This window comes from Zophobas morio, unplaced genomic scaffold (assembly GCF_036711695.1).
Source record: "Zophobas morio isolate AGI-343-1 ecotype UQ-CSIRO unplaced genomic scaffold, CSIRO_AGI_Zmor_V1 ptg000022l, whole genome shotgun sequence".
Taxonomy (NCBI): Eukaryota; Metazoa; Arthropoda; class Insecta; order Coleoptera; family Tenebrionidae; genus Zophobas; species Zophobas morio.
Window position 1 is genome coordinate 4,339,624 of NW_026972127.1, and position 26,058 is coordinate 4,365,681.

General features: G+C 36.6%; 1 protein-coding gene across 1 annotated transcript in view; it reads left to right on the forward strand.

Moving 5' to 3' along the window:
- LOC135133615 (collagen alpha-1(IV) chain) overlaps positions 1 to 24,664 on the forward strand; it is a 93,078-nt gene extending 68,414 nt beyond the window's left edge. The window contains exons 2-11 of the mRNA XM_064062070.1: positions 18,382 to 18,579; positions 18,638 to 18,682; positions 18,735 to 19,019; positions 19,072 to 19,323; positions 19,373 to 20,153; positions 20,207 to 20,690; positions 20,744 to 20,859; positions 20,912 to 23,558; positions 23,607 to 23,721; positions 23,772 to 24,664. Of these exons, the coding sequence (XP_063918140.1) occupies positions 18,382 to 18,579; positions 18,638 to 18,682; positions 18,735 to 19,019; positions 19,072 to 19,323; positions 19,373 to 20,153; positions 20,207 to 20,690; positions 20,744 to 20,859; positions 20,912 to 23,558; positions 23,607 to 23,721; positions 23,772 to 24,260 (5,412 nt within the window). The 3' untranslated portion in view covers positions 24,261 to 24,664. The remainder of the gene's footprint in view (positions 1 to 18,381; positions 18,580 to 18,637; positions 18,683 to 18,734; positions 19,020 to 19,071; positions 19,324 to 19,372; positions 20,154 to 20,206; positions 20,691 to 20,743; positions 20,860 to 20,911; positions 23,559 to 23,606; positions 23,722 to 23,771) is intronic.
- Positions 24,665 to 26,058: the final 1,394 nt, after the last annotated feature.

Here is a 26,058-nt window from a genome sequence, read left to right on the forward strand (position 1 = left end):
CGGAGATGGGACTATCAAATTGTACACCATGTTGAGATTAAACTTTGCAAAATAGAAACCAGGAAGGAATTGTTCTGTAATTGAATTTCCAACCATAATTTAACAACCCTCATTAAAACCATCCTAGTAAACTCCCATAAACTGCACACAGCCATAAACCAGCACCGCCTCACCAAAAAGAAATGACGCAACACATTTCATTACAAGCCACAAACCCATTTCTTCTTATTGCAGTCTGGTCGCCCATTGTTTTTTTTGTTTTTTTGTTTTTTCATCTCATCTTCGGACTGGTTTCGAGAGGATTTGCCAGATAAAAGTTTACGATCGTGCCTCCATTGACACAAGAATTTTTTAATTTGCTTTGGGCCTTAATTTTAATCCCGGCGATTCATTATAACATTGTCCAGGAAATTGCTGCGGCCCGTTCGAGTGTGGCGCAATTAACCCATCCGAAAATGCTCTAATCTCGCTCTAATCAACAATTATGCACGCTCGGGAGAAAATCCGGCCGTTTTGAGCGGCAATGGGCGGACAAAGGAGGAACGGACGTGTGTGTGTAGCAGATGCAAATCTGGTGGGTGTGGTGGATGGGACAACTGGGTCGTAGATGTACCATACAAGTTGATGGTCGCCGTCTGGAGGTCTCCGTGCTTGCGAAAGATTATGTAATTGTTGCTATGGGCTGGGTGGTCCGAATTTACACAAATATGGAGTTTTTTGTGGCGCGTCAAGTGATTTTCAAGCAGGCGTAATTAGGTTTTTAAAGCGTGCTGAAGCGTCAAATAAACACACGATGGTGTGGTGTGTTATGTCACAATTGACTTGACGTTCGTTCATTGCAATTCAATCTAGTCTGGTGCACTTGATTGAAACATATGTATAAAATTTAAATAGCGAAAAACCATAAATATCTATTATACCCGTGTTTCTGTCTGTTGGACATCGTATTAAGTTATAAAGATTTGTCAAATTAGAGACATCGTCATTATTTACTTAACATTTACAAGGACCTTGACTCGTCCAAATTCAAATTGTCCATCACTATTACTTTTAATTTTTTTAATTATCAGACAATCGTGGTCCATCGCGGTCCATATTGAAGGAGTGGTGTGCATATTTATTTTTGTCGCACTGACAAAACCCAGACGATGACTTTATTAAGAAACTGCAGATTATCGAATGTAAACTTCCGAATAACTTTTAACCGCAAAAAAGCTATCGTAACCGCGATGAGAATACTGAGAGTTCATCGCGAATCTGCAAAAATAGGTCATTTAAATTTAGTTCGTTGTCTAACGATAACGGGTTATCGTTATCGTTACGATTTTGAGTAATTTGCGGGATGCATTCTTCGGGGAATGTGTGGGAAAAGCGAAAATCACATTACCACGTAGATTACGCGAAATGGCTAAAGCTTCGTTTAAAAAAGGAAAAGTTTTAGCGGAAGAGTGTGAATATAAATAGTTTGTTGCGTTCTTATTATTTATCTTGAGGTTATTTTTTTCAGTATTTACAAAGTCTGATAAATGAATAACATCAACAAAGTTTTAACGGTCGTAACAATTGACGAAAAAAACTAAGAACACATTAATAATCTTTTACGTTTTTTGTCCTGTTTGCTCGATTTCTACTTTATACAGTCAAGCACTTTTACTTTTCCGGGAATTTTGGTAATTTACATTTATAACAAACTATTAATGGACGAAAAAGGCTTCATTACCTATCTTTGTATTGATGTTTCCATAAATCAATTAGAATTTATTCAGAACTTTTGTTAGGTATGCAACCACTTATACACTTAAAAACTATCAAATTGAATTTAGAAACGGCTTTCGTTACGATCAGTGTTTACGGGTGTTTACGGTGTCCCTAAAGCACTGGAAGAGGTTTTAGCAGAAGTGGAGGAAATGAAATTCTCCATAGATTCACTAATAAATATAAATAAAACGTTGACAAAATTATACCAACGTTTTAGGTGTACAGACAAAATCACTACTTCAAATAATGGTGTATTTTTGAAAACTGTCCTCGACTTCTCGTTGGTCAGTTTAAAAAAAATGTATCTTTGACTTTGAAATCGTTAAGATGAACCAATATCCGAAACAAAAATGAAAAATTGATAATTATGATCTCATATTTGGTATTACAATCTCTGTCAGAACAGTTCCGTCTGTCTGTCTGTCTGTCTGTATTTTATAAGATAACATACTCGTACATATGTAGTTTATGAATCTGTGTTCAGTTTTTACTTGACACATCTAGATTTTCGGGAAAAAAAATCTAAATTGTGTGACAACATTTTGCAATTTAAGATTGAAATCGTAAAACTGAATGCCCTGAAATCTTGCAAACGTTTCAAGGTTATCAACTTCTGAAAATTTGAATTTGGTTTGAAAATATATTTTTTAAATATCTCGAAATATCGAAACAAATTATCAAAATATTCATGGAAAAATTGATATTTTCCAAACGTTGCCTGAAAATCCTCAAAAAATTCTGGGATATAGATCTCGACGAGCTGATTCGAAAAAATGAAGTGTGAGTGGCCAAGAGTTTCGAAAAATTCTATTTGAAAATTAATTTTTTTAACCTCTCGAAATCTCGAAAAAAAAAAACCGGTCAAAATATCAATTGAAAAATTTAAATTTTGAAAAGTTGTGCAAAAGGTCTCAAAAAATTCTCGACGAGCTGATTCGAAAAATATAAAGTGTCCATGAATGGAAAAATTCCATTTAAAAATAAAATTTTGTAAATATGTAACTCGAAATATCGGAAGACTGAAAAATTCATTGAAAAATTGAGATTTTTGAAAAGTTGTCCAACAACTCTCCAAAAATTCGGGAATACAGATATACTTCGACGTTTCAAAAACATGAAGTGTTAATGGTTTCGGATTAAAACTTTTTAGAAAAATTTATATTTTTGGAAAAGTTACCTGAAATTCCTAAAAAAATTCTGGGATATAAATCTCGACGAACTGATTCGAAAAAATTGAATGTTCGTGGTGTTGGACCCAGAATTTCGAAAAATTGGATTTGAAAGTAAAATTTTTTGTAAACTCGAAATCTCAGAAGATAAAAAATTCATTGAAAAATTGAGATTCTTGAAAAGTTATCCAAAAACCCTTCAAAATGAAATGTCCAGGACTAAATCAAATTTTTCAAATCTCTCTAAATCTCGAATAAAACGGTCGAAACATTCACTGAAAAATTGATATTTTCGAAAAGCTGCCTGAAATTCTGGGATAAAGATCTCGATGAACTGATTCGAAAAAAAAAATGTTAGTTAAAAATTTTTCGAAATCTCGAAGCCTCAGAAGACTGAAAAATTGGTTGAAAAATTGACAATCTTGAAAAGTTGTCTAAAAATTCTAAAAAAATTCTTGAAAATCGAATATCCTGTATATCTCGACGAGCTGATTCAAAAATATGAAGTGTTAATGGTCCGGGACTAAAATTTATCAACAATGTGGTTCGAAAATGAAATTTTTCAAATCTCTCGTGAAATTAAAAAAAAAACAGTCAAAATATTCATTGAAAAATTGAAATTTTGAAAAGTTGTCCGGAAATCTTTCAATGGTCTCGGACTAAGAATTGAGAAAAATTTTGAAAAAATTTTGTTTGAACATAGAATTGTTCAAATCCCGAATAATACCATGAAATTGAAAAATTGATATTTTGGAAAAGTTGCCTGAAATTCCTTAAAAAATTCTGGGATATAGATCTCGAAGAACTGATTTGAAAAAATAAAATGTTGGTGGCGCTGAACCAAGAATTTCAAAAAATTCGATTTGAAAATAAAATTTTTCCAAATTTCCAAATCTCAGAAAACTGAAAAATTCATCGAAAAATTGAGATTCTTGAAAAATTGTCCAAAAATCCTCAAAAAATTCTTGAAAATAGGTACATCTCGACGAGCTGATTCAAAAATATGAAGTGCTAATGGTTTCGAATTAAAATTTTTCAAAAAAACGGTCAAAAAAGTGAAATTTTGAAAAGTTGTCCAAAAATCTTCAAAAAATTCTGGAATATAGATCTCGGCGAGCTAATTTGAAAAATATAATGTGTCAATGGTCCCGAACCAAGAATTCAGAAAAATTCGATTTGAAAATGAAATTTTGTTAAGTATCTCGAAACATCGGAAGACTGAAATATTCGTAGAAAAATTGGGATTTTTGAGAAGTTGTCCAAAAACCGTCCAAAAATCAGAAACATGAAGTGTTAATACTCCCGGACTAAAATTTTTGAAAAATTTTGTTCGAAAATGAAACTTTTCAATCTCTCGAAATCTCGAAAAAAAAACGGTCGAAATATTAATTGAAAAATTGAAATTTTGAAAAGTTGTCCAAAAATCTTCGAAAAAATTGTGGAATCTCTGTGAGCTGATTCGAAAAATATAAAGTGCCGACCAAGTATTCCGAAAAATTCGATTTGAAACTGAAATTTTGTAAATATGTATCTCGAAATATCGGAAGACTGAAATATTCATTGAAAAATTGATATTTTGGAAAAGTTGCCTGAAATTCCTCAAAAAATTCTGGAATATACAATACATCCCTAAGCTGTTTCGAAAAAATAATGTGTTACTGGCCCAGGACCAAGTTTTGAATTTGAAAATTGAATTTTTTATGTCTCGAAATCTCAGAAGATTGAAAAATTTATTGAAAAATTGAGATTTTTTAAAAGGTGTCCCAAAATCCTCCAAAAATTCTGGAATATCTCTACGAGCTGCCTCAAAAACGTAAAGTGTTTTAATGGTCCCGGACTAAAATTTTGGTTTGAAAATGATATTTTTCAAATCTCTCGAAATGTCGAATATGACAATGGAAGATAAGATAAGACTGATTTTGGCACATGACATACCCTCCAAGAAAATAGAGGGTGGGTGGGCGGGGCTAATACTTGTTAAGATAAAACTGATTTTGGCAAATGACATGCCCTCTAAGAAAATAGAGGACGGGTGGGCGGGGCTAATATTTACTAAGATAAGACTGATTATGGCAAATGTCGAAATATTCATTGAAAAATTGGTATTTTGGAAAAGTTGCCTGAAATTCCTCGAAAAATTTTGGGTTGTAGATCTCGACGAACTGATTCGAAAAAATAAAATGTCGATGGCGCTGGACCAAGAATTCCGTAAAATTAGATTTGAAAACAAAATTTTTCGAAATCTTGAAATCTCAGAAGACCGAAAAATTCATTAAAAAATTGAGGTTCTTGAAAAGTTGTCAAAAAATCCTCAAAAATTCTTGAATATAGGTATATCTCGACACCTGTTTCAAAAACATAAAGTGTTACTGGTCCCGGACTAAAATTTTTGAAAAATTTGGTTCGAAAATGAAATTTTTCAAATCTCTGGGAATCTCGAAAAAAAAAACGATTAAAATATTTATTGAAAAATTTAGATTTTGAAAAATTGTCCAAAAATCTTCAAAAAATTCTGGAATGTAGATATCGGCGATCTGATTCGAAAAATATAAAGTGCCAAGAATTCCGAAAAATTCGATTTGAAAATGAAATTTTGTAAATATCTCGAAACATCGGAAGACTAAATTCTTTGAAAATTTGAGATTCTTGAAAAGTTGTCCAAAAACCTTCCAAAAATCGGGAATATAACTATACGATTCAAAAACATGAAGTGTTAATAGTTCGGAATTAATTTTTTTTTCAAATATCTCTAATTCTCGACAAAACCGTCAAAATATTAATTGAAAAATTGATATTTTTGAAAAGTTGTCCAAAAATCCTCCAAAAATTCTAGAATATCGAATTATCTCGACGAGCTAATTCAAAAACCTAAAGTGTTAACGGTCCCGGACTAAAATTTTTTTAAATTTTGGTTTCAAAATGAAAATTTTCAAATTTCTCGAAATCTTGCAGAAAAACGTTCGAAATACTTGTTCATCGGAAAATTGAAATTTTGGAAAGTTGTCCCAAAATCCTTCAAAAATTCTGGAATATAGGCATATCTCGACGAGCTGTTTCAAAAATATAAAGTGTTAATTCTCCCGGACTAAAATTTTTGAAAAACTTGGTTTGAAAATGGAATTTTTCAAATCTCTCGAAATCTGGAAATATTCATTGAAAAACTGATATTTTGGAAAAGTTGGCTGAAATTCCTCAAAAAATTCTGAAATATAGATGTCGACGAACTAATTTCAAAAAATAAATTTTTAGTGGCGCAGGACCAAGAATTTCGAAAAATTCGATTTGAAAATAATTTTTTTTGAAATCTCAGAATACTGAAAAATTCATTGAAAAATTGGGATTCTTGAAAAGTTAAAGTGTGTAACTGAAATATTGAAAAGTTGTCCAAAAATCTTCAAAAAATTCTGGAATATAGATCTGGGCGAGCTCTGATTGGAAAAATATAAAGCGTCAATTATTCCGGACCAAGAATTACGAAAAACTCCATTTAAAGATGAAATTTGGTAAATATCACGAAATATTGGAAGCCTGAAATATTCGTTGAAAAATTGAGATATTTGAAAAGTTGTCCAAAAACCCTGGAAAAAATCGAGGATAGTTTCACCTCGAGAGCTGATTCAAAAACATGGAAAAATTTATTCGAAAATGAAATTTTTTCAAATAGCTCTAATTATCGACAAAACCGCCAAAATATTAATTGAAAAATCGATATTTTTGAAAATTTGCTTAAAAATCTTTAAAAAATTCGGGGAAATAGATTTCGACGAGCTGATTCGAAAAACATAAATGGCCTCCTACCAGGAATTTCGAAAAATTCATTGAAAAACTGAGGTTTTTGAAAACCAACTTTTCCAAAAAATCGTCAAAATATTCACTAAAAAATTGAAATTTTCAAAAGTTCTCCAGGGATCTTCAAAAAATTCTGGAATATAGATCTCGGCGAGCTGATTCGAAAAAATAAAGTGGACCAACAATTCCGAAAAATTCGATTTGAAAATGAAATTTTGTAAATAAATTGAGATTTTTGAAGAGTTGTTCAAAAATTCTCCAAAAATTCGGGAATGTAGATGTTTTTCGACGAGCTAAAATTTTTGAAAAATTTGGTTTGAAAATGACATTTCAATTCATTCTCTAATTCCCGACAAAACCGCCAAAATATTAATCGAAAATTGGCCTAAAAATCACCAAAAATTTCTAAAAATTCGATTTGAATTTAAATTTTTTTAAATATCTCGAAAAATCAGAAAATCAAAATTTTGCCGAACAAATCGTATTTAAAATAAGCAAAATATTATGGCCCCATACTTATGGTTTATCAATGCGTTCATGGTTTTCATAATTACTTATACTGGGTGACTCAAAAACTGTAAAAAAGTAGGGATGTTTGTGGCTTCGAATTATATGAAGAAATTCAATTTTTATCTTCCTTTTTAAAAATGACAAAATACGAACCTATCCAAGTTTTAAAATGTTAGACAATTTATTTGTGGCACTTTGCATATTAACATTATCTGTGACGGTCGCTGGTACAGAGCTGACTAGAATGTAAAGAAGTTTAAAACAAGATGTGAGTAAGACTAAGTTTTATACAAACAGTGTTATTAATATTTTTACGATATTGGCTGTCACGCATCGAAAAAGCGAATGTCGCAAGCCACTACACAATCAAATATATTTCTTACCAATTTATTTTAAAGTACACCCACCCGACTTTTTCCTTTGAATTATTGCGTAACACTTCAAATATGAACATGAAAGTTGAAGATGAACGTGAGATAACCGCAAATACTCGATCAAACAGTCGGAACGTCTATTTGTTCGCAAACGGCAACTCCTTTTTGGACTTTGCGTTTTCGTGTTTCCATTTCAGGACCTCTCCAATCAGACAATTCCAAAAGAAGCATTGCTGGAGAAATCAATCACAGCGGTTCAAGGTTAATCAGTTTATCTGAAATTTCGATTGTCGTAATCTATTATTAGCACTGTCTTCACAATAACATTTCTAATAACGATGACAGTTCTCGGTGCTCAAATTACTTGGAAGATTTTTTCGTTTTCGTCTCACATTACTCATCTGGAGCGACGTTATAAATTTAGACCGTCTGCATGCAAAAAAGCGCGAGATAATTGCGGTTGTGGTGGTGATAATTGCTTTAATACTAATAACAAATATGTGACCTCATTACCAAATACGGCTGTGGCTCAACCAAGTGCATATGAAATCATTCTGTGACATTTTGAGAAAAAACAGCTTTATTGCAAGCTGCATGTCGAAGATTTATCGCCATCATCGCTGCAAATACGATCCCAGTGACATAATCGCTCGGAACGGATCAAATCGAGGTCGCTCTAACGCCATCACTATCAAACTTTTTGGCCGTGGTCATAGTTCTAAGGTCAATAAATTTTTGGGAGAGGTTATCGTTCAAATAATTCCTGCATCGACGAAAAAAACCGCCTCGAACGATCGCGTTTTACGACGGCTATTTCTGATTCTTCTAACATCTGTGCATATTGTTTAGATTAGAGTTTCATAACTCGGGAAATATTTGTTATGAGAAAAGCAGCCGCTATTTCAAGATCAGCACGATTTTCTTATCTTGTCTCTATCAATTAACACTTCGATTTCGACCGACTATAAATATTTACATCCGCGACGAAATCGATCGGAAGTCTTTGACCTTATTGCTTTATCAATGGAGGGACCCTAGAACAATCGATTTCCATCTAGAACCGAAATATCGATGCCTCACCGGGTTATTTACGACTTTTACGGTTCCGGAAATGTAAACGTATTCGTCAAGTGTTACGAGGTCTTTGTTTATCCACCAGAATCGCACGGATTTCGCCGGATTACGTCGTAAAGCTCGTGCTCTATAATTACGCTTCAATAAAACCAGCTACTGCTTCCGATCGGGCGTTAACCCAGTTCCTTCAGTTCTGCACAAACACGGAAACCGAGGAGGATCGTCTTTGCGATGTCTAAGAGGGTTCAGTTTCAAAAGGAAAAATTTCTAGAATTAACACGTTTCTTGTGTTCCAAAAATATATCAAATTTTGATGGTGAAACCACCAGTTCTGCCACCGGGCTGTGTAAATAGGTTTCAAGGTTCCTTAGACAGTGGCGTCACCAGTAAGGGAGTTTGAAAATTTTACTCAAAACGGTTTCAAATTTTTGACTACCTAACTTATATTTTGACTTTAAAATGAATGTACAATGTAAATTGTCCATCACGTTGTGAGGTGATCTATAATCATTATCTATGCAAATTTCGAGAATTTTGAAGAAATTTGGGTCCAGTTTATATAGTACATATTTTAATTCAGATTAACTTAATCATGAATTTGATAAGGTTTTAGAATTGGTCACGTGGTACTTTAATGCCGCATTAAAAATTTCATCGCAATCAAATATTTAATTGAGTTTCTATAAATCGGCTCGTGGTGTGCTAAAAATAATCTAAATTGCTGTTGTTTTTTTTTTTTTTTGTAAGTACATATGTTGTAAATTATAGAGCAGCTGACGTTGGCACATTTTTTTGTAAGTAAATCATAACTGGCAGTGAAAAAATGCTTTGTAATTAATACATATGTCATTTGCTCCAGTACAATATTTTAGTTACTGCCAAATTTAGAACGATTAATAACACCAATTAGCTGTGTTAAACTGAAAACACATTTTCTTGTACATTTAGACCTCCAAAAGCTAATTTGGTTCTCATCTAAATTTACGTCCCACAATTTTTTGAGAATTTTTAATCAAATTTTTCAATTTGAAACTCAACTAAAGACATTTTCTAGTACATTTCGACCTCCAGAAGTTACTTTCGGTTTCATTGTTTCGATAACTCCTACCATTTATCCAGAATCACCCACTAAAATATGGGTTTTTCATTTTTTAAAAAATTGCATTTGAAGGAAAATTGGATTTCGAACCGAATATTTCTCAAATCTTGTCCCAATGCCATAAAAGAGATTCATTTTCGGAATCGGCACCTTGAAATCTCTATCCCAGAATTTTTTTAGAATTTTTGGGCAATTTTCTCAAAACCAAAATTTTTCGATATGAAAGTTTAGAATTTTTCGACCACCTTTGAAACTTAATGAAAGACATTTTCTTGTGCATTTCGACCTCCAAGAGTTCATTTCGGCCTGATTTCTTCGATAACTCCCACTATATTTCCAGAATCATTCATTGAAATCTGATGTTTTAAAAAATTGCATTTCAAAGCGAATATTTTTCAAATCTTGTCCGGAAAGTATTAAAGCGTTAGATTTTTGGAATCAGTACGTCGAGATCTATATCTCAGATTTTTTTGAGAATTTTTGGACAACTTTTTCAAAATCAAAATTCTTTAATATGAAAATTTTGGAAATTTTCAACCACCTTCGAAACTTAAACAAAGACATGTTATTGGAGATTTTGACTTCCAGATGTTACTTTCGGCCCTATATCTTCGAAAAATTTTACCATTTTTCCAGAATCGTCCAATGAAATGAGTTTTTTCATTAAAAAAATTGCATTTCAAACCGAATATTTCTCAAATTTTGTCCGGAAAGCATTAAAGCGTTAGATTTTTGGAATCAGTACGTCGAGATCTATATCCCAGATTTTTCTGAGAATTTTTGGACAACTTTTTCAAAACCAAAATTCTTTAATATGAAAATTTTGGAAATTTTCGACCACCTTCGAAACTTAAACAAAGACATGTAATTGGTCATTTTGACTTCCACATGTTACTTTCGGCCCTATTTCTTCGAAAAATTTTACCACTTTTCCAGAATCGTCCAATGAAATGAGTTTTTTCATTAAAAAAATTGCATTTCAAACCGAATATTTCTCAAATCTTGTCCCGAAAGCATTAAAGCGTTAGATTTTTGGAATCAGCACGTCGGGATCTATATCCTAGATTTTTTTGAGAATTTTTGGACAACTTTCTCAAAACCAAAATTTTCCAATATGAAAAAGTTCCGAATACATTTTCTTGTATATTTCGATCTCCAGAAGTGTATTTCGGCCTGATTTCTTCGATAACTCCCACTATATTTCCAGAATCATTAATTGAAATCTGATGTTTTAAAAAATTGCATTTCAAACCGAATATTTCTCAAATCTTGTCCGGAAAGCATTAAAGCGTTAGATTTTGGGAATCAGTACATCGAGATCTATATCTCAGATTTTTTTGAGAATTTTTGGACGACTTTTTCAAAATCAAAATTCTTTAATATGAAAATTTTGGAAATTTTCAACCACCTTCGAAACTTAAACAAACACATTTTAATGGAGATTTTGACTTCCAGATGTTACATTTCGGCCCCATTTCTTCGAAAAATTTTACCATTTTTCCAGAATCGTCCAATGAAATGAGTTTTTCATTAAAAAAATTGCATTTCAAACCGAATATTTCTCAAATCTTGTCCCGAAACCAGTAAAGCGCTAGATTTTTGGAATCAGCACGTCGACATCTATATCCCAATTTTTTTTGAGAATTTTTGGACTACTTTTTCAAAACCAAAATTTTCAATACTGTGTCCTTATGAAAAATATTTCGGAGTTTTATGACCACTTTCGAAATTATCTACAGACATTTTCTTGTATATTTTGACATCTACAAGTTACTTTCGGGCTCGTTTTTCGATAATTCCTACCACTTTTTTCAGAATCGCACATTGAAATTGGACACTTTTTTGGATTTTTTTTTCATTGGCATTTCAAACTGGATGCTTTTAAAAACTTGCCTCGAAACCATAAAAGCGCCATATTTTTGGAATCAACACATCGAAATCTATATTCTAGAATTTTTTGAGGATTTTTAAACAACTTTTACAAAACCAAAATTTTTAATACCGTCTCCTTATAAAAAAAATTCAGAATTTTACGACCACCTTCGAAATTATCTAAAGACATTTTCCTGTACATTTCGACCTCTAGAAGTTACTTTCAGCCTCATTTTTTTGATGATTCCCATTATATTTCAAGAGACACCCACTGAAATATGACAGATTTTTGGATGTTTTAAAAACTTGCATTTGAAAGCCAATATTTTTCAAATCTTGTCCTGAAACCATAAAAGCGCTATATTTTTGGAATCAGCACGTTGAGATCTATATCTCAGATTTTTTTGAGAATTTCTGGATAATTTTTTCAAAACCAAAATTCTTTAACATGAACATTTTGGAAATTTTCGACCACCTTCTAAACTTAACCAAAGACATTGTATATTTTGACTTCCACATGTTACTTTCCGGCCCATTTCTTCTAAAAGTCTTACTATTTTTCGGGAATCGTCCATTGAAATGAGTTTTTTCATTAAAAAAAAACTTGCATTTCAAACCGAATATTTCTCAAATCTTGTCCTGAAACTATAAAAGCACTAAATTTTTGGAATCAGCACGTCGAGATCTATATCCCAATTTTTTTTGAGAATTTTTGGACAACTTTTTCAAAACCAAAATTTTCAATATCGCATCGACATTTTCTTGTACCTTTCCACCTTTGGAAGTTACTTTCGGCCTCATTTTTTTGATAATTCCTACCATTTTTCTAGAATCGTCCCTCGAAATATGACAGGTTTTTGAATAAAAAAAAAAAAATTCAAGCCGAATATTTCAAGATGAAAATTTCGAAATCTTTCGATCACCTTCGGAACGTAACGAAACAAGTTTTCTTGAACCTTTCGACTTCCAGAAGTTTCGATTTCGGTTTTATATCTTCGAATTTCCAGAACTGAAATACGAGTTTCTTTTATTAAAGAAAAAAGGCATTTCAAACCGTATGTTTCTCAAATCTTGTCCTGAGATCATTAAAACGCTAGATTTTTGGATTCAGCACGTCGAAATCTATATCCCAATTTTTTTTAGACTTTTTCCAAACCAAAATTTTTAAGTTTGAAAATTTTGGAATTTTTTTACCATCTTTGAAACCTAATTAAAGCCATATTTTTGTACATTTCGAACTCCAGAAGTCACTTGAGACCTCATTTCTCCGATAACTGCTCCTATTTTTCCAGAAATATGAGTTTTTTGGATTTTTTTTTTCAAAAATTACATTTCAAACCATGTAATTCTCAAATCTTACCCCGACACCATCAAAGTGCTGTATTTTTGGAATCAACAAGTCGACATCTATACCCTAGAATTTTTTGAGACTTTTTAGACAACTTTTTCTAAACCAACATTTTTCAATATGAAAATTTTGGTATTTTTTGACCATCTTCGAAACTTGATTGAAAGCCACGTTTTTGTACACTTTGAACTCTAGAAGTTACTTGCGACCGGATTTCTTCGATAACTGCTACCATTTTTCCAGAATTGTCCATTGAAATTGAGTTTTTTTATGATATTTTTTTTTCAAAAATTGCATTTCAAAGCGAATAATTCTTAAATCTTGTCCCTACGCTATAAAAGTACTATATTTTTGGAATCAGCACATCCTTATTTAAAACCAACATTTTCAATATCTCCTCCTTAGGAAAAAAATTCGGAATTTTTCGACCACCTTCGAAATTATCTGAAGATATTTTCCTGTGCATTTCCACCTTTAGAAGATACTTTCGGCCTCATTTTTTTTGATAATTCCTACCATTTTTCTAGGATCGTCCTTGAAATATGACAGTTTTTTGAATAAAAAAAAAATACCGAATATTTCAAGACAAAAATTTCGAAATCTTTCGATCACCTTCGAAACTTAACATGTCTTCAACATTTCGACTTCCAGAAGTTTCGGTTTCGGTTTCATATCTTCGAATTTTCCAGAAATGAAATACGAGTTTCTTTTATTAAAGAAAAAATGCATTTCAAACCGTATGTTTCTCAAATCTTGCCCTGAGATCATTAAAAGGCTAGATTTTTTTAATCAGCACGTCGAAATCTATATCCCAAATTTTTTTAGACAACTTTTTCCAAACCAAAATTTTTCAGTATGAAAATTTTGGAATTTTTTGACCATCTGCGAAACCTAATTGAAGCCATGTTTTTATACATTTCGAACTTCAGAAAATCACTTGCGACCTCATTTCTGCGATAACTGCTCATATTTTTTCAGAAATGAGTTTTCTTGGATTTTTTTTTCAAAAATTATATTTCAAACCATGTAATTCTCAAATCCTACCCCGACACCATCAAAGTGCTGTATTTTTGGAAACAACACGTCGAGATCTATACCCTGGAATTTTTTGAGAATTTTTAGACAACTTTTTCTAAACCAACATTTTTCAATATGAAAATTTTAGTATTTTTGACCATCTTTGAAACTTGATTAAAAGCCACGTTTTTGTACATTGTGAACTCCAGAAGTTACTTGCGACCTCATTTCTTCGATAACTGCTACTATTTTTCCAGAAATGTCCATTAAAATTGAGTTTTTTCGATTTTTTTTTTTTCAAAAATTGCATTTCAAAGCGAATAATTCTTAAATCTTTCCCCTACACTATAAAAGTGCTATATTTTTGGGTTCAACACATCAAAATCTATATTCCAGAATTTTTTGAGGATTTTTAAATAACTTTTTCAAAACCAAAATTTTCAATACTGTTTATGAAAAAATTTCGGAATTTTACGACCACCTTCGAAATTATCTAAAGACATTTTTCTGTACATTTCCACCTCCGGAAGCTACTTTCGACATCATTTTTTTATAATCCCTACCATTTTTCTAGAATCGTTCCTTGAAATAGAAGAAAATCTATTTCAAACCGAATATTTCAAGATGAAAATTTCGAAATCTTTCGATCAGCTTTTCGAAACTTAACTAAACAAATTTTCTTGAACATTTCGACTTCCAGAACTGAAATATGAGTTTCTTTTATAAAAAAAAAATGCATTTCAAACCGAATTTTTCTCAAATCTTGCCCCGAGATCATAAAAGCGCTAGATTTTTGAAATCAGCACGTCGAAATCTGTATCCCAGAATTTTTTGAGAATTTTTAGTCAACGTTTTCCAAACCAAAATTTTTCAATATGAAAATTTTGGATTTTGTTTACCAGCTTCGAAATCTAATTAAAGCCATGTTTTTGTACATTTCAAACTTCAGAAGTCACTTGCGACCTCATTTCTCCGATGACTGTTACTACTTGTCCATAAATATAAGTTTTTTGAATTTTTTTTTCAAAAATTGCATTTCAAAGCGAAAAATTCTCAAATCTTGCCTCAACAGCATAAAAGTGCTGTATTTTTGGAATCAGCATATCGACATCTATACCCAGAATTTATGAGAATTTTTAGACAGCTTTTTCAAACCCATAATTTTTCATTTCATTTCAAATTTTGGAATCCTTCACCATCACATTCGGAAGTTAATTAAAGACATTTTCTTGTACATTTCGACTTCCAGAAGTTATTTTCGGCCTCATTTCTTCCAGACTCCTACCATTTTTCCACAAACGCATTGAAATATGACAGTTTTTTATTTTGATATTTTTTAAATTGCATTTCAAACTGAATAATTCTCAAATTTTGCCCCGACAACATAAAAGCGTTTTTTTCGGAATCACCACGTCGAAATATATATCCCAAGACTTTTTGACAACTTTTTGCAAACCAAAATTTTTCAATATGAAAATTATGAAATTTGTGGATCATCTTCCATGTTTTTGTATATTTGGAACTCCAGAAGTTACTTATGACCTCATTTATACAATAACTGCTACCATTTTTCTAGAATTGTCAATTAAAATATGAGATTTTTGGATTTTGTTTCAGAAATTGCATTTAAACCATATAATTCTCAAATCTTGACCCGATATCATAAAAGAGCTATATTTTTGGAATCAACACGTCGACATCTACATCCTAGAAGTTTTTGACAATTTTTGAATAACTTGTTTAAAACCAAAATTTTTCATTCTGATAATTTTGGAATTCTTCAACTAGATCCGTAACTTATCTGAAGAGATTTTCTTGGAGATTTCGACTTCCAGAAGTTACTCCCGGCCTCATTTCTTCGATAACTTCCAACATTTTTCCAGACTCGCCTTTTGAAATATGACCATCATTAAAAAAGTCATTTCAAACCGAATGTTTCTCAATCTTGCTCCGAGATCGCAAAAGCGCTATATTTTCGGAAGCAGCATGTCGAAATCTACATCCTAGAATTTTTTGAAAATTTTTGGACAACTTTCTCGAAACTCAAATTTTTCCGAATTTCGAATTTCTCAACCAACTTCAAAACTTAACCAAAGACATTTTCTTGTATATTTCGACCTCCAGAAGTTACTTTTGGTCCTATCTCTTCGATAACTTCTTCTATTATTCCGTAATCGCCCACTAAAAAGCAATTGTCTGGATTAAAAAAAAAAATTCTGTTTCAAACCGAAAATTTCTCAAATCTTAATCCAAAACCATAGAAGCGCTATATTTTTTAAATCAACATATTGACATCTATGTCTCACAATTTTTATATTATTTTGTTAAATTATTTTTAATGAAGTCATTAAATTTTTTTTAAACATTAAAACAAACAAAGTAAATTAATTATTATCTAATGTTCTTAGACACGCATAATTTTTATACCAATGTATAACATTTGCCTTTATCATTTTTCTTCATTGTAATTATTTTTATTTTACATAAAAACCTAATCTGGTCAATGAACTTTATACAGTTATTTTTACAATTTCGTTTTGTGTGTTAAGTTTATTATTTGACTTTTATCTGTCTCTTATTTATACTATTTTTTTTTTTTTTGTTAATTAGCTACATCTAACAGCGGAGTCCAATTATGATTTATATACAAAGAACGTCCAATTACGCTTCTGGTCACTGGTCTTATCACAGAATTCACTAATTTCATTCAGAAAATTTTTAGGTTAACATATCTTCAGACAAAGTTTTGATACAAAGTATTTTTTTGATCATTGGCATAAAAATGAATTGTTTTAATTTATTTTGCCGCTGCAACTTCATATTTTTGCCGTGGAACTTTAAAATTAACATTTCCTGATTAATACTAATTTTATGTTATCTCGACGTTTCATGACGTCTAGAGTCTGAAAAAATAGGTCTCTCGTTTCCATCTGTCTGGCGTTGCTAACGTCATCGTATGCTTCTTTATTTGTAGTTTAAAAGTTCACACATATCTTTATTTTAAATTTATTGGGGTTATCAAAAAAAAAATAAATAAATTTTATAATTTATTCAAGAGAAATTGAACGTGTTTGACTGTACTTCAGGATCTTGGATTAAAAAAAATTATAAATATTTTTCTGTATTGTTTAATTACATTCATAAACAATTAATTTCTCCGTATTGTCGGTTTCAACTTAAACGTTGGGGTTATCACAATCAAGCCTTTTATTCGTTATTATATTCCACCGACTTCAATTAATCAAAAAAGGAATTTTTATTAAACCGTTACTGCATTCCCTCGATCCAGTTTCGATCTATCACATCGTAACACAAATCTCAACCCATCCCCGACCGTCAAAAATTCTGCGCTAATCAGCGACCCTTGCCTTTAATCAATGGACGGGTCAAGCGAATTTATGTCATCAATCCTTATCGAAAAGATGGCACAAACTGGATGTCGTAATCTCTAAGGGTCACTTCAACTCTGTGCTCCAATTATTTGTTATGAAACGACCAAAATACACAATACCACGATAACTCCGCCGCTATTTTCGGCGAACCCACATTACGACAACGTCCAGCGTATCCCAACCGAAATAACCCGTCCTTGACACCGGTTCAAAGCCGCTTTTCTCGCTTTTCGAAAACGATATTCGCATGTGCTGGAAAACGGCGCAGGTGCGGAGTGACCTTCCAGCGCGGAAGCAAAAATAGACCGAAATGATTAACGGAAAGGCGGGTGGGTATTATTTCAGATGGGAATGCCGACGCCTTGAGCGGAGCGCAGGTTGCAAGAGTGTGGGAGAGGGCCGAGGCTGGACCCTTGCGGAAATCGCCGCCAGTGGCGTAACAAGCTTTTTTTTCCACAAAAAATACGTTATTATAAGAATTTTTTTCGTTCTTGAACAAAATTTGACATTAAACTAAAACTCGTCCGTCTATCCCCACCAAAATTTTGATGACGTTACTGTCTAACAAATTTTAGATTATATCGATCAGGGATCCCCCCCCCCCTTCTATGTTCATTGTTAACTTTCGTTTGTTGTCATTATAGCCCTCTTACTATCTTTGGTAAAAAGCTTCACAATATGTATACATTACATTTAAGCCTCTCCTTCATTTCGTCAAATTCTTCTTTTATTCAGTTTTCCACTGCCTCTCCATTTCATTAAATTCTTCCCTACTTTGTTCTTAATTTATTATTATATTACGCACAACTTTTTCTATTCATTCCCGCAATTCTCATTCACCCTTGTTTATTGGGTTGCCTAACCTAACAAACTAACCTTTAAAATCATCATTTTCTTTCTTATTATCACAAACGTCTACTTCTTCATCTGTTTCTTTTGGGTTATCAACAAAAAAGATGACAATTTTTCCTTGTTTCAGTGTTCAGGCTGCCTCAACGCTAACGCTTACAAATGCAACTGCACGGGCCTTAAAGGCAGATCAGGCAGCACCGGCCTTCCAGGTCTGTCTGCCCCACCTGGAGACTACGGAGACATCGGTCCTCCCGGTCCCCTAGGTGCCAAGGGCGAAAAAGGAGAAGCCGGAGAGTATGGAAGTCCAGGCGAACGAGGCTCCAGAGTAAGCCCTATTTACCCCAGTAGTAGTACTGTTTGTACCAATAAACGTTGCATTGTAGGGCGACGATGGAGAACGAGGTCTGCCTGGAGTGGTTGGACAATCCGTAAGTACAACGATTTCTAGACCAATCGAAACTACGGCAAATCATTTTGAAGGGGTTCCCCGGTGAATCCGGATTCAGAGGTCCTCAAGGTTTAGACGGCTGCAATGGAACCGACGGCGCTCAAGGTGTCCAGGGAATGACTGGTCGCCCGGGTTCTAGAGGCCTACCAGGTTCTGAAGGTTTGCAGGGTCCTCGGGGAGAACCGGGAGCAGGAGGTGGTAATTCTATAGGCACAAAGGGTGATCGCGGCGACAGCGCGTTTGATGGTCCCCCGGGTTTGCCCGGTTTTAGAGGTCCTCCGGGACCTCCTGGGCCCCAGGGAGCGCCTGGATTTCCGGTACGTGTAAATCAAGCGAGAAGCAAATCAAATTTGTTCGGTAAACTTATAGGGGATTGTCGGAGAACAAGGTCTGTGGGGACCAACAGGTGATCAGGGTGATTCGACCAGAGGCGACAGGGGACCAGGTGGTGACCAAGGTGATTTAGGAGACGCTGGAGAACCTGGAGAAAATCCTGATCCACAACCTCTGGAACCGCAACCACCGAGATATGATTTAAAAGGTCTACCCGGATATCCAGGTCCCAAGGGTAACGACGGACCGAGAGGACCAAAAGGAATTCCCGGAGAAAGAGGATTTCCGGTGAGTTTTGTTCCTCGAAATTAAGGAAATGTATTAACATAGTGTGTAGGGACTGACTGGACGAAAAGGAGAGCGAGGCTATAAAGGAGAACAAGGCGATGATGGCCCTAGAGGAAAACAGGGTCGTTTAGGTCCCGAAGGACCTGCGGGAGAAAAAGGTGACAAAGGTGCCCCTGGTTACGCAGGAAATCCTGGTTTCGACGGAGAAAAAGGAGAGAGGGGTGAAGATGGTAATCGCGGCACTCCTGGTTTCCAAGGTACTGCTGGACCCCCTGGAGTATACGATCCGTTTTTGGATAGAGTAGTTGATGGTCCGCTTGGAATACAAGGTCCTGAAGGACCCGTAGGGGACAGAGGAATGAGTGGTATTCCTGGTCGTCCGGGACAAGCGGGTCCTATTGGTCCGCCTGGAGTCCCGGGACCACCAGGGCATCCGGGGCTTGCAGGACCTAAAGGCTTGACAATTAAAGGCGAAAGAGGTGCAGATGGATTACCGGGAAGACCAGGCAACACAGGACCATTGGGCGCCCCGGGAGCTACGGGTGTTGTAGGCGAAAAAGGTCTTGCTGGAGAAAATGTTATTGGACCACAAGGTGAACCGGGATATCCCGGAGTGCCCGGATTTAGAGGATCGAGAGGAGAGCGGGGTGACGTTGGGTACACTGGGCCGAAAGGTTATCCAGGAGTGGGTGTCCCAATAAGAGGACCTCCAGGTGAAACGGGTGTTCGAGGTCCACCAGGAACACCAGGTGATGCTGGATTGCCAGGATACGATGGAGTTCCTGGTCTGAAGGGAAAAAGAGGAGATGATTGTGGCGTTTGCAGAGCAGGTTTGATTCTAGTGCGTGTTATAAAACATTACGCTATGTTTATGAACTTTTAGGTTTTCCTGGTCTGAAAGGTGAACGAGGTGATCCTGCTCGAAATGGTCGCCCGGGTCCTCTTGGTTATCCAGGGCTAACAGGACCCCGAGGGCCACAGGGTCCTCCTGGGAAGGAAGGCCAAGAGGGTGAACCAGGACTCGATGGTACTCCAGGTACTCTTGGAATTCAGGGACCTCCTGGACCAAAAGGTCAAAAGGGCAGACTTATATATCCCAGTGAAGAGCATGTTAAGCCAGAACCCGGAGACTTCGGTGATTTTGGATTTCCTGGTTTAATGGGGCCTGATGGAGATGTAGGGCAGAGAGGATTTCCAGGAATACCAGGACGATCTGGACCGAAAGGTGAAAGAGGAGCTATCGGTAATCCTGGAGGGCCAGGTCGTGATGGATTGCCCGGGCCAGATGGTTGGGTGGGCCAAAAGGGAGACCACGCACCAATTCCAAAAGAGTATCTCACCGGAGATACCGGACTAACCGGCTATCCGTAAGTCTTCAACATCATGACCGAAAAATAACTAATAAAACTTTGTTTTAAAGTGGAATTAAAGGTGATTGGGGAGAACCTGGTTTACCTGGGTTTCCAGGTGATGCATTAGATTCGTTCGCGGATCTTAAAGGTGATCCAGGCCTCAAAGGAGAACCGGGAGACAGAGGTAACAATATACATCAAAGTTTCGTCTCAGTTAAATATTTGTATTGTGACAGGTTTCGATGGTCTGTTTGGTTTCAAAGGACAAAAAGGAGAATTGGGGTACGCAGGCCTGCCTGGCTACCCTGGTCCTCCAGGAATAAGTTTTGCGGGTCCAGAAGGTCTAAAAGGATACCCTGGAATACCGGGTGATCAAGGACCTCGAGGACCCGCCGGTCAACCTGGTATATCTGGACGTGACGGTATTCCTGGTGGTCCGGGGATGAAAGGTAATCGAGGGGAACCAGGTCAGCGTATTCTGAACGGAGATATAGGACTGCAAGGCTCAGCAGGGCAAAAAGGTGAACCTGGAGATTTCGGTCCTGACGGATACCCAGGAATTCCGGGAACACCAGGGGTCAAAGGTGTAAGAGGCCCAAAGGGAGCACCTGGTTACACAGGTCTTCATGGTCAAGCTGGGGCCAAAGGTATCCAAGGTGTTATGCGACCCGGATTCCCTGGGAGACCGGGAAGTCCAGGTTTGATTGGTCGTCCTGGAATGTTCGGAGATATCGGGGTGAAAGGTGACAGTGGAATACCGGGAGGACTTGGTTACAATGGTATGAAAGGTGAACCTGGTCGATGGGGAGCACGTGGAGAGCCTGGAGATCAAGGAATCGATGGATTCCCGGGTCACAGCGGAAGAGGGGGCTTATCAGGTAGACCAGGTCTGCAGGGAGAGAGAGGTGACATCGGATTTCCGGGATTGAGAGGACCTCCAGGCCCAGGGGGTCTGACTGGGCCACGTGGAGCCAAAGGCGAAAGAGGAAACGCAGGGCCTCAAGGGTTCCCAGGAGAATCCGGTGTTCCGGGTTTCCCGGGTGCTAGAGGAGACAACGGCTTTCCAGGAGCTAGGGGACTCAAGGGCGACTCAGCTGCCAGCGGTCCTAAAGGAGAAGATGGAGAACCTGGTTTCTTAGGAGAGCCTGGCTTTGACGGTGTACCTGGATTACCAGGACTACCCGGTATACGCGGTGACCGCGGAATCGATATCTTCGGACCCGCTGGCCCCAGAGGAGATAACGGACTACCAGGATATCCAGGGGTAGATGGAGAACCCGGTTTGAAAGGTGAACGCGGAGAACCCGGATTTGACGGTCTAACAGGTGCACCTGGCGACCGAGGTGTTCGTGGTGCGCCTGGAACCCCAGGTTGGAATGGCATAAACGGCACTAAAGGAGAACGGGGAGATTCTGGAAATCCAGGCTTTGTTGGACGTAAAGGCGAACGTGGAATGGAAGGGGAGCCAGGACGGATGGGTAGACCAGGGATGCCGGGTGACATCGGATACCCTGGAATAACGGGACCTCCTGGAAGCCAAGGTCCCAAGGGTAATCAAGGTTTACCTGGATTGGCTCCGTTTGGAATTGGCGAGAAAGGTGACTTTGGTGAAACTGGAATATATGGTTTAGCTGGAATAAAGGGAATACGAGGAGAAGATGGTTATTATGGTCCTCCTGGTCTTCAGGGGATGACTGGTGATACAGGCGCACCTGGATTAAGAGGAGATTCGGGAATACCGGGTGTTAGAGGCGAAATTGGTGATGCAGGAGCAGCTGGAGCGCCCGGATTGCCGGGACTAAACGCTGAACGAGGCGAAGATGGACGCAATGGTTTTCCTGGAATACCCGGTCGAGCGGGACGTCCTGGCCAGAAAGGTGCTCCTGGAGAATACGGAAATGATGGACCTCCCGGTATACCGGGTATACCTGGTCTTAGTTTTGATGGCGCCAAAGGAGAACCTGGTGAAGTTGGCTATCCAGGTTTCGCTGGATCTATTGGACTTCCAGGTCGAGCTGGCTTACCTGGTTTAGCGGGAATTACGGGACCAAAAGGAATGACTGGAGATGTAGGAATTGCCGCTTATAGCTTCAAAGGAGAACGCGGTGAACCCGGTTATCGAGGAGCACCAGGTTACAACGGTACTAAAGGCGAACGCGGCGATAGTGGTTTACCCGGTTTACCAGGTATACCAGGTAGCAAAGGTGCACGAGGTTTCTCCGGCGACAGCGGCCTACCTGGAATTGATGGTTTGCCAGGTTTCCCCGGTCAAAAAGGTGAAATAGGCGACTGGTCATCCGACGCATTTCCCGGACCTTTAGGAGACTTAGGAGAACCTGGGTTCGACGGGTTACCTGGTTTCCAAGGATCGCCTGGACAACCTGGACTGCCAGGTTTGTCGGGACGCAAAGGTATGGCTGGCGATGACGGAAATCCAGGTTTGCCTGGTTTCCACGGACCGAAAGGTATACGTGGAGAGCCCGGAATAGCTGGTTTCCCGGGTCTCCAGGGAAGCAGGGGTCCTCCAGGTATTCGAGGAGAACCTGGGCCGCCGCCACCAATTCCCAGAAGCAAGGGATTCCTCTTCGCTAGACATTCTCAGTCCGAATTGATTCCTGTTTGCCCTGCAAATACCGTGAAGCTGTGGGACGGGTTCTCGTTCTTGCATATTTTGTCAAACGATCAGGCTTTAGGGCAGGATTTGGGAAGCGCGGCGAGTTGTTTGAGGAAGTTCAACACCATGCCGTATTTGTTCTGCAATTTGAACGACGTGTGCGACTACGCACAGAATAATGCGTACAGTTATTGGTTGTCGACTACCGAGCCGATGCCGGCGATGATGACGCCGATACCAGCACCAGAGGCTGGACGTTACATATCAAGGTAAAAGTTTGATTTTAGTTTGTGGAATGTTACGATTTTCTTTGTTAGATGTTCCGTGTGCGAAGCACCCACAAGACTCATCGCGGTCCACAGCCAATCGACTACCATTCCACAGTGTCCTAACGGATGGGACGAACTTTGGATCGGCTACAGTTTCCTGATGGTAGAACCCAACGCCCCTTGTTTTATTCGCACTAATCGGTCTGTTTGCAGCACGTGGATGCCGGTGCTGAAGGCGCTGGCCAATCCCTCGTGTCCCCAGGTTCATGTCTCGAAGAATTCCGCCCTAAACCCTTCATCGAGTGCCACGGCCACGGCAGATGCAACTACTTCACGACGGCCCTTTCCTACTGGCTTGCAACCATCGAAGACTACGCCATGTTCCAGAAACCCCGTTCCGAGACCCTCAAAGCTGGTTCTTTGACCACGAGGGTCAGCAGATGCGCTGTGTGCATAAGACGCAGGTACAATTTGCGCGGGACGGCAGTGGTACCTCCCAGTGAAAGTAGAAGAATCCCGGCGCCTGCACCACCACCACCAAGACCCACGTACTACAACAGACAACAGTACCCCTACTACCCTCAACCGTCTCCACCAAGTGGGCAATACCGGAACTTGGAAGACAGTCGCAGAAGACGACTTCGAACGAGAGTGAGGCATCGTAGACCTCAGTATAATACAGCACGACCGAATACCACGTGATCTGAATGTGCCATAACAGATACTTAACTTTTGTAATTATGTGTATAAAATAATGTATAGTTATGCTCGCTGTTAACACGTCCTTGTGAAGGATAACAATTGTGTTCAAACACAGATCCTATTAGTCTGGTTCATTTTCTACTTTATTTGTAAGAGATTAGGTTTTATATTTCTAATTTAAACAATGACTCGTAAAAATTGTGAATAGATTTATTTTTGTAATCAGATGTATCACTAAGCTTTTGAGGAGTTATGATTAAGATTTACGACTTTTTTACGTCGACGGTGCTAATTTTTAGTAGTTAGGGCTTTGACAGAAATGTGATTCATAATATGTGTGCCTTATTATTATCAACACTGCCAAATAATTTTGTAGCGTAACAAATAAATTGGATAAAAAAATAGCTCTGTCTTTTATTAATTAGTTGTTTCAAGGTGAAAAAGGAAAAAATCAAGTAGGCGCTGATTTGTTCCGCCTCTTTTAAATTGTGTAGCCGATTTGTTGTTAGTGTGTGTTTAACTGGTTGCATAACTTCAAACACAAATTACTCAGTTGAACCATAGATTAATATAGAAGCGACATCCAGGCTGATTTTGCAAAACCACCCTTATTGACATTGGAGTCCTCAACCGTCAAAGGCAAGCGCCAAATTTAAATAGTTAGTCTAAAACTTGTTTCACTACGACTCGTCGCCTGAGAACTCTACAGACCAGAGCACGCTCAGGCCAATGTCGACTCTGCGACAATGCGTTCAGAAGCGATTTGGTTGGTTAGGACTATAATTTCTGCGGGAAATGATATTTCCAGTGAGAAAAAAAAAAAAAAAATAAAAATAATCGAAAATACGAAAAATCGAGAAATCTAATAATCGCAAAATCGAAACCTTAAAAAATCGTAAAACCGAAACATTGAAAAATCGAAATATCGAAGAACTGAAAATCGAAAAATGAAACATCAGAAAATCGAAAAAATGTAAAATTCAAAAATCTAAAATTTAAAAACCGAATAACGAAAAATCTAGAAATCGAAACTGCCAAATTTAAAAAATCGGATAATTGAAAATCGAAAAATCAAAAGATCAAGAAATCGTGGAGTCGAAAAGTCGAACAATTTGGAAACCGAAGTAGGCCAAAATCGAAAAATCGAAAAGTTAAAAATTGAACAAATTATAAATTGAGAAATTGACAATCAAAATATCGAAAAATCCAAATCTCGATAAATAGAGAAATCAAAAAAATTAAAAATTCGAAAAATTGAGAAGAGATAAATCGACAAACAAAAAGTTAAAAGTTGAAAAATTGGAAAATCGGAAAAATCAAAAAACGAAAAAATGGAAAACTGGAAAAACTGAGAAACCGAAATAGGCCAACATAAAAAATTGAAAAAATGATAAATCGAAAACATGAATAATCAAATCTCGATAAATCGGGAATGAAAAATTAACAAATCGAAAAATTGAAAAACAGAATATCTAAAACCAGGAAGTCGAAAAATCGAAAGGTTAAGAAATATTGAAAAATTAAACATAAATCGAAAAATCTAAAATCCATCGCAAAATCCAGAAGTCAAAAATAGAAAGGCCGAAAAATAGAAAAATAAATCAAAAAAGTGAAGTTGAAAAATAGAAACCTTAAAAAATCGAAACATTGAAAAATCAAAAACCTGAAAAATCAAAAAATTAAAGAATTGAAGAACCGGAAAATCGAAACACTCGAAAGTCAAGAAATGTGAAAATCAAAACATCGGTTAATTGAAAAATCGAAAAATTAAGAGTTTATAAAAGTTTGAAAAATTCTG